At 28.9% G+C, this 14,544-nt stretch overlaps 1 protein-coding gene across 1 annotated transcript; it reads left to right on the top strand.

The window, feature by feature from the left end:
- Positions 1-4,767: 4,767 nt before the first annotated feature.
- Positions 4,768-6,232, top strand: LOC101246541 (FCS-Like Zinc finger 1-like). The gene is made up of 2 exons (XM_004241931.5): positions 4,768-5,165; positions 5,799-6,232. Exons 1-2 carry the CDS (start codon positions 4,924-4,926, stop codon positions 5,965-5,967), a joined length of 411 nt encoding a protein of 136 aa, XP_004241979.1. The 5' UTR covers positions 4,768-4,923; the 3' UTR covers positions 5,968-6,232.
- The last annotated feature ends 8,312 nt before the right edge of the window (positions 6,233-14,544 follow it).

Here is a 14,544-nt window from a genome sequence, read left to right as displayed (position 1 = left end):
AATCTTCTGCATTTTCGTCAGTGTGATCTAAGTATGGAATCGCTGTAGAATGATAATTAATACTTTGATCTTCAATGGATGCATTAGGTGCATTATCCACATTATCATCATCGCCGTCATACATATCATCACTGTCTGTTAATTCATGCTCGGAAGGTTCATCATTGTGCAACTCACCAACTCGTTCATCACCCATAACATTATTATTTTACAATTTGTGTACAATAACTCACTACATTTTGAATTTGATCATACCTATAAAAATAATAATATAAATATATTACATATAAGAAAAATAATTTTTAAGAAATAAGAAAACATTACTTTATTTACCTATTAGTTGAATCCGATGAGAAACAATTCAAATGACTGAAATTTTGGCTAGACTCTCCCATAATATTCAAATGTTTTTACCTAAAATTGTTGGTAAATTGGAAGATTGAAAGTAATATGAATATGAAGGATAAGTTCCAATTCATAGAATTGAAAGTCTTATGTACTATTTACATGTGAACTTCTTCAACTATTTACGATAAAAAAACAAATTTTACTATTGTCATGTGATCCTTTTCACTATATATATATATATATATATATATATATATATATATATATATATATATATATATATATATATATAAAAAGTATATAATTTTGTTTTAAAAAAAAATTAAATAATTTTTCTCATTTAATTTTTTATTTAAAAAAATTAATTATTTGAATTCAAATATTATTTAAATTTAAATTCAATATAATATCTTTTTTTTAGAAAGAAAATATATTTACTTATTTTTAATTTTTTAAAAATAATGTATATTTTCTTATAAATTATAAACATAAGTTAACATTTCTAATTTTTTTTTATTTAAAAAATTGCTCAGCGATTTAATAACAAAAAATTTTTTTTCAAAAATAAATCGCTGCCTAGGCAGCGATTTATATTGGAAAATATATATATATATTTTTTATAAATCGCTGCACTGGCAGCGATTTAAAAAAAAAATTTCTTCATAAATCGCTGCTAGAGCAGCGATATACCTTATTTTTTTTTAAAAAAAAAGAAAATAATGTTAAATCGCTGCCCTGGCAGTGATTTGTAAGAAGAAACATTTTGAAATCGCTGCTTGAGCAGCGATTTTATTTTTTTATTAAAAAAATTTTTTTTGGCAAAATCGCTGCCTCAGCAGCGATTTTACTTTTTCAGTTGAAGTAAATCGCTGCTGAGGCAGCGATTTTACCGTTTTAGTTTATATAAAATTTTATATACCATTTTAAAATTTTTGTTAATATTTTCTACACTTTGAATTTCGGACTCATTTTAAAAGCTATATTTTTTATTAGAGAGAAAGATTGAAGCATAGAGCGAACTAAATGTTGCACCAATTAATTTAGTAGTATCTAACTTTTTTATTGTATATTATTACTATATATGATGATTATTGAGGTTTCACGTTATAGGACATATGTCTGCCTGCTGGCTGGGTCATTGGTTAACATACACGTGTATAGTAAAAATAAATATAGTAATAGTACCTTTAATTATCATAATTTCTTATTTTAGAGTTAATTTTAAGAGCTTTAATTAATATTATGATATATATTTTTTAATTATATTAATATATAAAAAAATATAATTTATAATGTTTTTTTAAAAAAATATCGAATAAATATGATCTAATTTAATTTAAAAATTATTAAATTAACTTTTGAAAAATATAATATAATAATTAAAATTGGATAGAGTGAATAATTTTTACTAGTGAAGTTTGAAGATTATAATGTATATGCAACGGAAAAATATTCTAGATTGATCTTTGGCTAAAGTAAAATTTATTAAAAATTACTAAAAAACACATAAATGCAGTAATAAAGAAAGTATATAAAAATAACAACGGAGAAAAAATTAATAAAAATAATTATAATATAATGATCAAAATAAGGAATAATAATAAAAAAAGTTAATATGTTTTATTTGCATGAATCATTTCAATCTATATAATTATATAACTGATTAGTTGTTTGAAGTATTTTTTTTATTTAACAAGTCTTTGAAAAAAAAAATAGCAAGTGAAATTAACACTTGAAATTTAATATGAAACTTTCTATACAAATCCTACTCTATTAAAAAATAAAAAAATGGAACTAAACAATGGTGACGCATAACGTGAAAAGATGAATAGTGAGGCATTTATGACTTTCATGGGCAGGAGTATGGGAAGCTGGATCGATGTTAATTATGTCGAATGGGGCAGCCTTTCAACGGCTGACCGGGACTTACGGGCAGCCAGCAAAATTGCCTCAACTGTCAACACCTGTCTCCTTTTTCGACACCTCTGGGGAATTTGTCCCTTCTACCCTTCTCTCTTTCACAACACTTTCTCCGTTGGTTTAGTTTAATTTAAAATGTAATATTTTTAAAAAATATATAATATTTTATATTATAATTTTACATCAAAATATATTAAATTATTTTTTATTTTATAATTTTAAATATATAACATGAGAATATTGGTTATTACTACTCTCACCGTTCTTCCGGACAAATGTTACGCCTACGTTTAAGGCCCCATTTGGTAACTTTAGTTTTAAAGTTAGTTTTTTCTTTGTAAATATGATTTCTATTCCACTTCCTTTACACCAAATTTGAAGAAATGGCAAATAAATTGAAATCAAGGTGTATTATTCTTTCCCGTCTCATTGATTGTTCATAGTACAAATAATTATTTATAAATTATTTTAATTTATTCTTACAATAAATAAAATTATCGTTTTTATTTATAGACATGAGAGGGAGAAAATGTAACTGATTTAATAAGAGAAGAAGGGAGTACTTTTAAACATAACGCCTTCTTTATTACTCCATTTGTTTTCAATGATTCTTTTTTACTAATCGTCTGTATTAAAAACATCATATATTTTTAGATTTAACAATAATTTAAATTTTAAAATACTTATTTTATTTTAATAGATAATTCATAATTGCAAAATATTTTTCGCTTATTTTAATCTTCATATCAAATTAAATTATATACAACAATGAAATGGAGGGGGAGAAAGTAATGGAGTATTACATGATATTTATTTTTAATTTGTTTTTTATTTTTTATTCAAAAACTGATATATACAATCAAATCATATTAAATTTAAATTTACGTTAAAAAATTCTATATCATTAAAAGAAAATAAAAAGTTTACCACTCCATCATCATTCAAGGATGATTGATGATCAAGTATAGCAGATTAAGGTAATTAAGCAAAGAAAAAAACAAATCGGAGAAAAGGTTAAGCATGCGATGACGTAACTTGAGCTTAAATGTTCCATAAAAATTCTCCAACTCCGACTACTTTGCAGCATATTACTTTAGTTCTTCTTCCTCTTTTACAAATGTTTTGTTTTACAAAAATTCTTTTCACAATTTGAAGTCTAATTTTTTGACATGATATGTGTCATTTTGATATATTTTATGTGTTTTTAATTACTTAAGAATTAAAATTATTTAAGATTTTCTTTTACAATTCATGTGAAGTTGATACCTAAGTCTATTTTATTTTACTCGTACACTTTAACAGATCAAAAGAATTTTTTTACTTTTTTTTTCATATTATTTTTAGTATTAAATAATCATATAAAAATAATATTTATCAAATTTAAATTATTGAAAATAATGATTGAAAAAATTCAACGTGATTATTTTACTTATACAAGTATATGTTTATTTACAATGTAATTTGTTTTCCCAAAAAATATCTATTTTAGACGGAGAGGAGGGAGTTAGAGTAATGTCGAATAAAAACAGGAGGGTGAGGGTGAGATAATATCAAAAGTAAAAACTGACGCGCAAATAAATGGGAGTTGGGTCCGGGCCAGGGGCCCGCATCGCGCTCGGCCCGTTGTAGCTTTCTTGCGCTTTAGAAGGGCAAAGCATCTCATGTGCCGTTAGGTCGCAAGTTTTCGTGGAATACCAAATGGACCCTCACTTTCATGAAATTTCTCCAACACTTTTCTTCTACTATTTGCCCTTCATCTCTACAAATATTAACAACCAATGTTATCAATCATTTTTTTTTGGTTCAATAACAAATAATGAATTGTTGTCGAGTAAAACTAAATTATTAGAATTAGAATAAATTAGACATAACATATATATATATATATATTTATCGATGGGCTTTATTTAATTAATAGTTATTAATCATTATATATAAGAAAATGGATGATATGTGAATGAAATGTTATGATTTAGTAATGGCACTGCTGACTTTAAAATATGCCTGTTTACTGAAAGAAGTTAAAAAGGGCGATATATACATCTTTACTTTGTTTTACCCCTTAAATATTTTAGGAAAATTAGCATATGTTCCTTGGACGAGAAAATAACAAAAAATGCTCCTTATATTTTAAAGTATAATTAATCGAAACTGCTGTCAAATAATATTTAACTACTTTAATTATTAAATTTAATCGACACTGGAAAACATTAATTAAAAGTATAACTTTTATAATTTCTGCTATTTTCGGCTTCCTTGTCCGGCTGTTCTTAAGTTTTTTCAATTCCATTAATATTTAATAGAAACTAAATATATTTATTTTTAATAAATTGATGAAATTACTCACGAGTCACGAGGCTACCTCTTGTGTCACTTTTCGTATTAATGGCAAAAAGGTAAATATTTAGAAAAACGAGGATATAATTGTCAGTAAAAGAATACAAGGAATAGTTGGCCGATAGAATTAGATTCCACTTGCACCAAATTGAGAAACATCATTGTTTTGCACTTTACACTTTTTTTCTTCAAATAAAATATTTGTACCAAACTTTCTTTATAACTCACCCTATTTCTTTCTCCAAAATAATAATATATTTTCACACTGTTTCTTTCTCCTCTCTATATAGTTTCTACAAACAAGAAGAAGAAGAAAAAATGGACAGTGCAACAAGAAGAGGGCCTTTTTGTTATACTTCTTTACAAAGGAAGAGTAGCCTCACAAGTCTTTCTTCCATGTCATCTTCATCTTCATCTTCATCTTCAATGTCATCTCCAAGATTTGCTGGTGGAAGAAACTACTCTGATACTACTAGATTTCAACAACAACCCCATTTCTTGGATGCTTGTTTTCTTTGTAACAAACCACTTGGTTTTAACAGAGATATTTTCATGTACAGGTCAGTTTTTCTCCAAATTGTTCGTTTTTTTTTTTCAACTTTTCATCCGACATGTTTGATATTTTGTGCATTACTTTTAACTTACTACATTCAAGACTCTTATTATCTTTTCTTAAACTTCAAGTAAAAATCACATAAACAAATTGAAACAGAGAAATGTGTTTTAGTTTTCTTATTTTTCTGTTGGGAGATGGATTTTTTTTATTAAATAGTGACATTAAATTTTTTACAAAAACAGAGTATAGAACTTGTTTATTACTTATAAACCAGGTTAAAACAGAGTTGTTTGGGTTAGATTTTCTCATACATTCAACTTGAAGCAAAAATAATTTTTAGTGGCCATAAATATACGTAAGTAATAAAAGACTAGAGTGATAAAATTGTAATAAAGACTAGAGTGATAAAATTGTTATGGCTATTAGTTAAGCGTCAGTAGATCTATGTTCGCCAAAGATTTTAGAAACATATATAAAGAATGTTTAACTGACTTATTAAGTAACAATTGAGTTATTAAATTGAGTTATTATCTTTAATTGATTGCAACTAAAAATTAATTTTGATGTAGGGGGCTTCTTGATTTTAATGTTTTCCAACAAAGTTTGAGTAATTGTTGGTTTGATTGTTATGTTGCAGAGGGGATACTCCATTCTGTAGTGAAGAATGCAGACAAGAAGAGATAGATAATGATGAAGCAAAGGAGAAAAAATTAAATCTTTCAGCATCCAAGGCTTTGAGAGAAAAGGACCACACTACTTCTCCAAAAAATTACCATTTTCCCAGAGGCACAATTGCTGCTGCTTGAGTAAAAAAACAACAACATATATTATATATACTACTCAAATCCTCATTAAAGAAAATGAGATGAACAAGTAAAAGAGTTTTTTAAATTTAACTTTTATACTTTAGTAAAGTGATATGTAAATGATGATAGGGAAGAGGAGGGTGTGTTGTTGGTGTTATGCTCTATACAAAACATAGCTCTGTTTTTTGCTGAGCTTCTTAAGTATGTGTGTTTGTATCATCTATGTTTTTGCACTAGTGAAATGACAAGTAACTATGAATTTCTACTCTTTTTTTTCCAAAGTGTCATCCATGGTTCAAAAAAGTATAATAGGTATTTTGAAAGGCATAATACATGTGACTTTTAATTTCACTTATTCAATTTTGAGTCTAAATAAATAGATATTTAAATTCGTATAACATTAAATAAAAATATATACATATTTAATATGACTTAATATACGTAGAATGCTACATATGATATAAAAATTTCATGTCTATTTGTTCAATTTTACATAAATAGTCATAATTGTTAGGTAGTTATAATCGTTAATTAACGTCAAAGATAAAGATCTGTATTATGTATTTTTGAAATAAGAGAAGTGATTGAACATTATGGCTTCTATGTGTTACTCAGAAAAAAAGTAATTCTTTCTATTTTATTTTATTGAGTTTTAAAATTTAAAATAAATTTATTTTTACCATAATTTTTTTTTATAGCTGTGTTAAACATTTTAAATTATAAAAATTATGGTTTATATGACTTTTTATGTAATTTATAAATATATAAATTTTATTTTAAAAAATTAAAATGTTATGTGTCGTTCAAATTTTGAATTATTTAACTTAAAAAATCAAAAAATTCATATAAATTGACTTTAAAAACTTTGAAGAGGCAAAAATGGAACCAACAAGGTGAACCGTTATGAAAGGGTTAGAATCATTAATACTATCAAAGCTAATTAAGGAGATCTGGAACATTACATAAATGTCACCTACAGTTGTAGCAAAATAGTTTAAAAGAGATAATAATAAAAGAGAGATACTTAACGGTTAGAAAATTTTAATTAAAATTTGGCCAAAATTTTAAAAAGACATTTATAACTTTTTTCATTCAAAATAAAATTAAGGCTAACTATTATCTAGTAAATTTGCATAAATCAATTTTTTTGATAAGATTAATGTTTTAGATCCCACCTAATAAAATAGAAAAATAAAATATTTAATAATTTTGTTTCTTCGTCAAATTCTTTTTTCTTCACGTTTTTTTGTCATTTACTTTCTTTACCTTACTTTTTTTTTTAATTTTCCTGGCTCTTTTCTACAAAAATTAAAATGTGGAGTAAATTAAAATAAATAACTAATAAGAATAAATATCTTTATATCTCCAATAAAATAATTCTATAAGATAACAGAAAAAAACAGTGTTTTTGAGATTTAATTTCATATTTTTATATAAATAATTAATATATTAAAAAAATTATATTATAATTCAATTTTAAATACACTATTCATATTTTAAAATAAACACTTACGCTTAATGTACTGTGAAAATTCTAAATTTACACCTTCAATGAAATTATCTAAAACTAAATATGTTAAAATAAATTATTAAAAGATAAACTAAAATTATATTTTTTTAAAAAACAGTTTTTGTGAAGTTATTCTCACAAAATTTTAAACCGAAAACAAATTTTTATTCATACATTTGATTTAAAAGAAAATTAATATATTTTTAAAAAATGTTAAGTGATATAAATTAGTTAATAAGATATATAACGGTTAGTAATAACTTACTTTAATATAAATAAGTACTTTATTTATAATTTTATTTAAATGCAATATTAATCATGTGTAATTTTTTTTTTTTATTTTCTTGATTTTAGAATTATGTATATATAATTAATTAGATAGAATTTCATTTATGTTGAACATTCATATTATACAATATTTATATATATTGTTAGGAAATTAGAAATAACATTATTGATGGATAAAATTTGTATGATTTTTTATATAGAGGAAGGACGTGAATCTTTGATTTCAAAATATAGAGGGTCTATCTTTGATTGAATATATATTATATATAATATACAAATGTTTATTGTAATTAATTAGGATTGATACTTCTAAGTTATATGCATTTTATGATTTGTATAATATATTAAAAGCATTTTGAGTTTTAACTGTTTTTATTGTAATATTTTTTAGATTATATTATAATAATATATAATTTAAATTTCTTTATACAATAATTAATTAGAGCTTATTTAACTATCAGTAATGTCATTAGCATCGGAGAACTATAAAGATGTTTTTCTTTCAATTTATTTTAATAAATGATTATTTTGAAATTATAAAGATTTTTCTATATCCATTCGATGTTAGTATAATTTTTCAATGAAGCTCCATCAATATTTGTATCTAAATAATATTTGTATGCATCTCTACTACTCAAATAAAAAAAAGTACTAATTTTGATGAGTTTTTATTATGATATGATTCATTTGAGATTGAGGATAAGAAGACAATTATATAATACGAGAAACATTATTGTAGTTTTAGTTTTCTTCATATTTCGCTCACATACATTTTAAATATAGTCAAATAAAATATACTCTACTTTTATTATTTAACTTCTTTCTAAAAATTTGATTTGTAATAACAACTCCTTCAAATAAATAGGTGTAATTATTTTGCCAACTCAATTAATTTCAGATTATTAATTTTGAGTATTACAGATATAAATTTTTAATATTAAATTTAGTTATAATTTATCTTTTTTAGATTAGAAAATATAAAGTAAAATAGATCATCTACGCTTTATTCCTCTTTTTATACTTTTAGAATTTTTCCCTTTTTATTATGAAGACGTAAGAAATAAAAAATAAATATTTTTTTGTAAAAAAAGTAAAAAGGAGGAATTTTTGAAACTAAAAAAGAGATACCATAGTTTTTTACATGTTTTTTGGTTATATAGTTTTTACTACGCTTATATTTTTAAATTTTTTTGATAAAACAATTTTTTAAATATTGAAAATTTCAAGAGAGAAGGGTGAGTGATAATTATGATTCTTTAGTTAGATATATTTTGTGGTTCATTTTTAATGTTTAACTAATAAATCATAAATAATTAATCTCATCAATCATTTCTAATGCATTGAAATCATAATTGAAGAATATATTCACTATTTGAGCTAAAGAGTAAAAATATCCAAAAACAAACTAGTTCATAGTGTGAACATATGAAAAAAAAAATTTCCATAATAAAATACTTCAAAAAGAAAGATAAGAATTTTAAAAACAATAATATACGAAAATTTACACTGATAATTAATTCTTATTATTATTACAACAAGCTATTTGGTTATTTCTTTCACTTTCTAAGTTGTCAATTGAGTTTATTATGAATAGTTAGCTGTTATCTGAGGTAAATTCAAACTGATTATGTAAAAAAAATATTATATTATTATTATTCCACAATAATTAACCTCATTAATAATATTATGTTGTACCTTCTCTTTAATAAAATTAGAAGTTGATCAAAGTAGGATCATTGAGGTTTTACGTTAGAGAATTAGCTGTTTCCTAACCTGCCGGCCTAATTTTTAGGTGAAATAAACTTTTTGTGGTGTAAATTTGAACTAGTCGAATTTAAATCACTTAATTTTTAGGCTTCTATCTCTTTTCATGTAAATTTCGAAAGAAAAAAATCTCAAAAAATATTAGTGCAATGAGATATCTCAATAGTAATATAATAGCATCTACAATATAATTATTAAAATTATAGTAGGTGAAATAGTTTGTCTAGTTTTCTGATATATTAATTTTTTATATATAGATTAATTATTCAAATGATATTAAGGATTATGTGTCTTTTAGATTTTTCTTTTGTTTAAAAAATATAAATAAAAGAGACTAAGTAATTGATTATTCCCTTTCTTATTTTGGAAAAAAATTCATTAAGCTTTAATGTCGTGCTTTTGAAAGTCCTAATATAAACTTCTGATATTGAAACTTACCAACCAAGCAACTTGAAGAATAGGGACATTAATCTCATTCATCATTAATATAAATTTTGATAGGTGCATGAAAATTAAGCTGAATATATCAAGCCGTTTAGTAAAGTATATTAAAAACTATAATAAATATATTAGAGGTATTAATAATACACAATAGTTAACACTTACATTAAATTAAATAATTACAAAACTATCATTAAAGCCATTTTAAAAACATTTCCTAACATTTTCTCTTCTTTTCATTTTCTTTCTTGTCATATATTTTTATTTTTATTTTTATTTGTTTTTTAATGTCTTTTAATTTGTTGGTGTCTTAATAAACTTTATGAGCTCTTGTTTTTTTGTGTTAAAAAAATAATAATCTAATTTCAATATAATTAAATAACTTTTTTTACCATTATGACGATAAATTTGATAAAAAAATTATTTGTCAACTTTTTACAAAAATATTTTGAGTAGTACAACCATTTAATATTATTTTTGTAAAAAAATAAAAGAATTTGGTACAGGGAACGATACTCTGAACGTCGTGACGGAAGTGCAGGACGGACCGTTATAGGTACGACGGGCCGTCACAGACTCCTTAAGGAAATCGAGTCTTTGACAAACCTGCATGACGGACCGTCGCAGGCGCGACGGGCCGTCACAGGTTGCGTAATCCCAGTCGGAGTCGGATTTCTGGTTAAGTTTTAAAGGGACGTTTTGGACTATTCCTGCTATAATTATATATTTCGTGGGTTTATATTAATAACTCAATTTCTTGGGGGTTAAAAGAGGTAACCTTAAGTTAATTAGTGAGTTATTATTGCCACCTTTTATTCTTAATTATATGCTAATTAGGGTAAAAGAAAGAGGGTTTGAATAAAGAAAATAGAAAGAACAAAGAGAGAGAAAGGATCGATCGAGACAAGAGGAAAACGAAGAGAAAACAAAGCCTTGAGAAAAATTGCTTGCTTGATCACTAGTCTTCGGTGAAGGTAGGTTATGGTTTCTATTTTGAGTTGGCCGATGATACTTACTCAGTACATGTTGAGTATCATAGTTGATTTTATGATATTACTTGGTATATACTGTTTTCTATTTTGAGTTGGTCTATGATACTTACTCAGTACTTGTGTTTGTACTGACCCTCTACTTTTATGTTTTCTTCTTTGTTATTTGTGGAGTGCAGCAAACGTGCCGTCATCTTCGACTCAATAGTAACTCTAGCTAGTCTTCACTACTCCGGATATCAGGGTGAGCTAATGCTTCTAGCTTGGACTGGATCTTCCTCTTCATGTCTTGATGCCTTGAAGTTCCGGCATGGACTAGCTTTCATGTATTTTTAGCTTTTTAGAATACTCTTAGTTTAGTACTTTGATCATAGATGTTCTTGTGGTGATGACTTCCAGATTTTGGGGATAATAATAGTTATTGATTTTATTAATGAGTTTAAGTCTTCCGCATTACTTTCTGTTGATAATATATTGAAATGTTAAGGTTTAGATTTGGTTGGTTCACTCACACAGGAGGGTAAGTGTGGGTGCCAGTCGCGGCCCGATTTGGGTCGTGACAAACTTGGTATCTGAGGCACCACCTATGACTTATCAGTTTGGTGTGGAGTTTGTGACTTATCAGTTTCAAGGGAACGCCAAAATGTGGTGGCGGTCACATGTTGAGTGTCAACCAACAGAGGCACCACCTATGACTTGGGCCTCATTCTCTAGCTTGTTTATGGAGAAGTATATCCCCCGGACTTTGAGGGATAGGAAAAGGGATGAGTTCTTGAGCCTAGAGCAAGGTAGGATGTCGGTCAATGCATATGAGGCTAAGTTTCGTGCACTATCCAGATATGCCACCCAACTTTGTTTCAGTCCACAAGAGCGGATTCGTCGTTTTGTGAAGGGGTTGAGGTCAGAGTTGCGGATTTCAGCCTTACAGGTAGCGGCTACGGCAAAATCCTTCCAAGAAGTGGTAGATTTGGTGGTAGAGGTGGAAGGAGTGAAGCCAGATGAATTCACCTTGGCATCGACATCAAAGAGGTTTCGAAAGGGAGGTGAGTTTAATGGTTCTTACTCTAGAGGACAGGGTTCCGGAGGTTACTCAGTTCGACCCATTCAGTCTTCACTACAGACTGTAGTTGTTGGTCCACCTAGGACCGGTCAACACTTCTATGAGAGACCTATGCTTGAACCCAGAGAGTGTTATGGATGTGGGGAGACTGGACACATTAAGAGGTATTGTCCAAAACAGAGTTACAGACCTCCAAATGTTAGAGGTAGGGGTGGTTATGGAAGAGGTCGTCATTCTGGAGGACGCGGTGGTCGAGGTAATGGTGGTCACCAAAATGGTCGGGGTGATGGGCCAACTGGAGCCACTACATCACAACATGGTAGGGGCAACAGACAAACAAACGAAAGGGCCCATTGTTATGCTTTCCCTGGGAGATCGGAGGCGGAGACATCTGATGCTGTCATCACAGGTAATCTTCTGGTTTGTGATTGCATGGCTTTTGTATTGTTTGACCCTGGCTCTACATTTTCATATGTATCTTCCGCATTTGCTAATGGTCTTAATTTACATTGTGAATTGCTTGATATGCCTATTCGTGTTTCTACTCCGGTGGGTGAGTCTGTGGTAGTTGAAAAGGTATATAGGTCTTGTTTGGTTTACTTTATGGGGAGCAACACTTATGAAGATTTGGTTATCGTAGAAATGGGTGATTTTGATGTAATTCTGGGTATGACTTGGCTTTCTCCGCAATTTGCGATCTTGGATTGTAATGCTAAAACGGTGACGTTAGCCAAGCCTGGGACAGATCCGTTAGTGTGGGAGGGTGACTACACTTCCAAACCGGTGCGTATCATCTCTTTTCTTAGTGCTAAGAAAATGGTTAGTAAAGGGTGTTTAGCTTTCTTGGCACATCTCAAGGATGACACTACCCAAGTACCTTCGATTAAGTCGGTTTCGGTGGTTCGTGAGTTTCTGGATGTGTTCCCTGCAGATCTTCCTGGTATGCCACCAGATAGGGATATTGACTTCTGTATTGATCTTGAACCGGGTACTCGCCCCATTTCTATACCCCCTTATAGAATGGCTCCCGCGGAGTTAAGAGAGTTAAAAGCCAAACTTCAAGAGTTGTTGAACAAAGGCTTCATTAGACCAAGTGCATCTCCTTGGGGTGCTCCGGTTTTGTTTGTGAAGAAGAAGGATGGGAGTTTTCGAATGTGCATAGACTACAGACAACTACAAGTATCCTCTTCCTCGCATTGATGACTTGTTCGATCAGTTACAAGGTGCTTGTGTCTTCTCTAAGATTGACTTAAGATCCGGTTATCATCAATTAAAAATACGGGCAACGGATGTGCCAAAGACTGCTTTTAGAACCAGGTATGGGCATTACGAATTTGTAGTGATGTCTTTTGGTCTTACGAATGCCCCTGCTGCGTTCATGAGTTTGATGAATGGGATTTTTAAGCCATATTTGGATCTCTTTGTGATCGTATTTATTGATGACATACTGATATACTCTAAAAGCAAGAAGGAACATGAAGAGCATTTGAGAATGGTATTGGAAATGTTGAGGGAGAAAAAGCTTTATGCCAAATTCTCCAAGTGTGAGTTTTGGCTAGATGCAGTGTCCTTCTTGGGGCATGTGGTTTCGAAGGATGGGGTGATGGTAGATCCGTCTAAGATTGAGACAGTGAAGAATTGGGTAAGACCTACTAATGTGTCAGAAATAAGGAGTTTTGTTGGGTTAGCTAGCTACTACCGCCGATTTGTCAAGGGATTCTCTTCCATTGCTTCCCAATTGACGAACTTGACTAAGCAGAATGTTCCATTTGTATGGTCGGATGAGTGTGAAGAAAGCTTTCAAAAGCTCAAGACTTTGTTGACTACCGCACCAATCCTTACCTTGCCAGTGGAAGGTAAGAATTTCATTGTCTATTGTGATGCATCCTATTCGGGGTTGGGTGCAGTGCTAATGCAAGAGAAGAACGTAATTGCTTATGCTTCAAGGCAATTAAAGGTGCACGAACGTAAGTATCCGACCCATGATTTGGAATTGGCCGCGGTAGTGTTTGCATTAAAGCAATGGAGACACTATTTATATGGGGTTAAGTGTGAGGTCTACACGGATCATCGTAGCCTACAGTATGTTTTCACTCAAAAAGATTTGAATTTGAGACAGAGGAGATGGATGGAACTACTGAAGGACTACGATATCATTATCTTGTATCATCCGGGAAAGGCTAATGTTGTGGCAGACGCCTTAAGTAGAAAGCCAAGGAGCATGGGGAGCCTAGCTCACTTGCAAGTTTCCAGGCATCCATTGGCTAGAGAGGTTCAAACTCTAGCTAACGACTTGATGAGATTAGAAGTAAATGAGAAGGGAGGATTATTGGCTTGTGTGGAGGCAAGATCTTCTTTTCTTGACAAGGTTAAGGGAAAACAGTTTGATGATGAGAAACTGCGCAGAATCCAAGATAAGGTATTGCGAGGAGAGGCTAAGGAATCACAAATCGATGAGGAAGGTGTTTTGAGGATTAAGGGTAGGGTATGTGTACCCCCGTCGATGATTTGATCAACACTATTCT

The sequence above is a fragment of the Solanum lycopersicum genome, chromosome 6 (assembly GCF_036512215.1).
Source record: "Solanum lycopersicum chromosome 6, SLM_r2.1".
In the NCBI taxonomy this organism is placed as follows: Eukaryota; Viridiplantae; Streptophyta; class Magnoliopsida; order Solanales; family Solanaceae; genus Solanum; species Solanum lycopersicum.
Note: the sequence above shows the minus strand (reverse complement) of the source record. Positions and strands in the feature narration are given on the sequence as shown.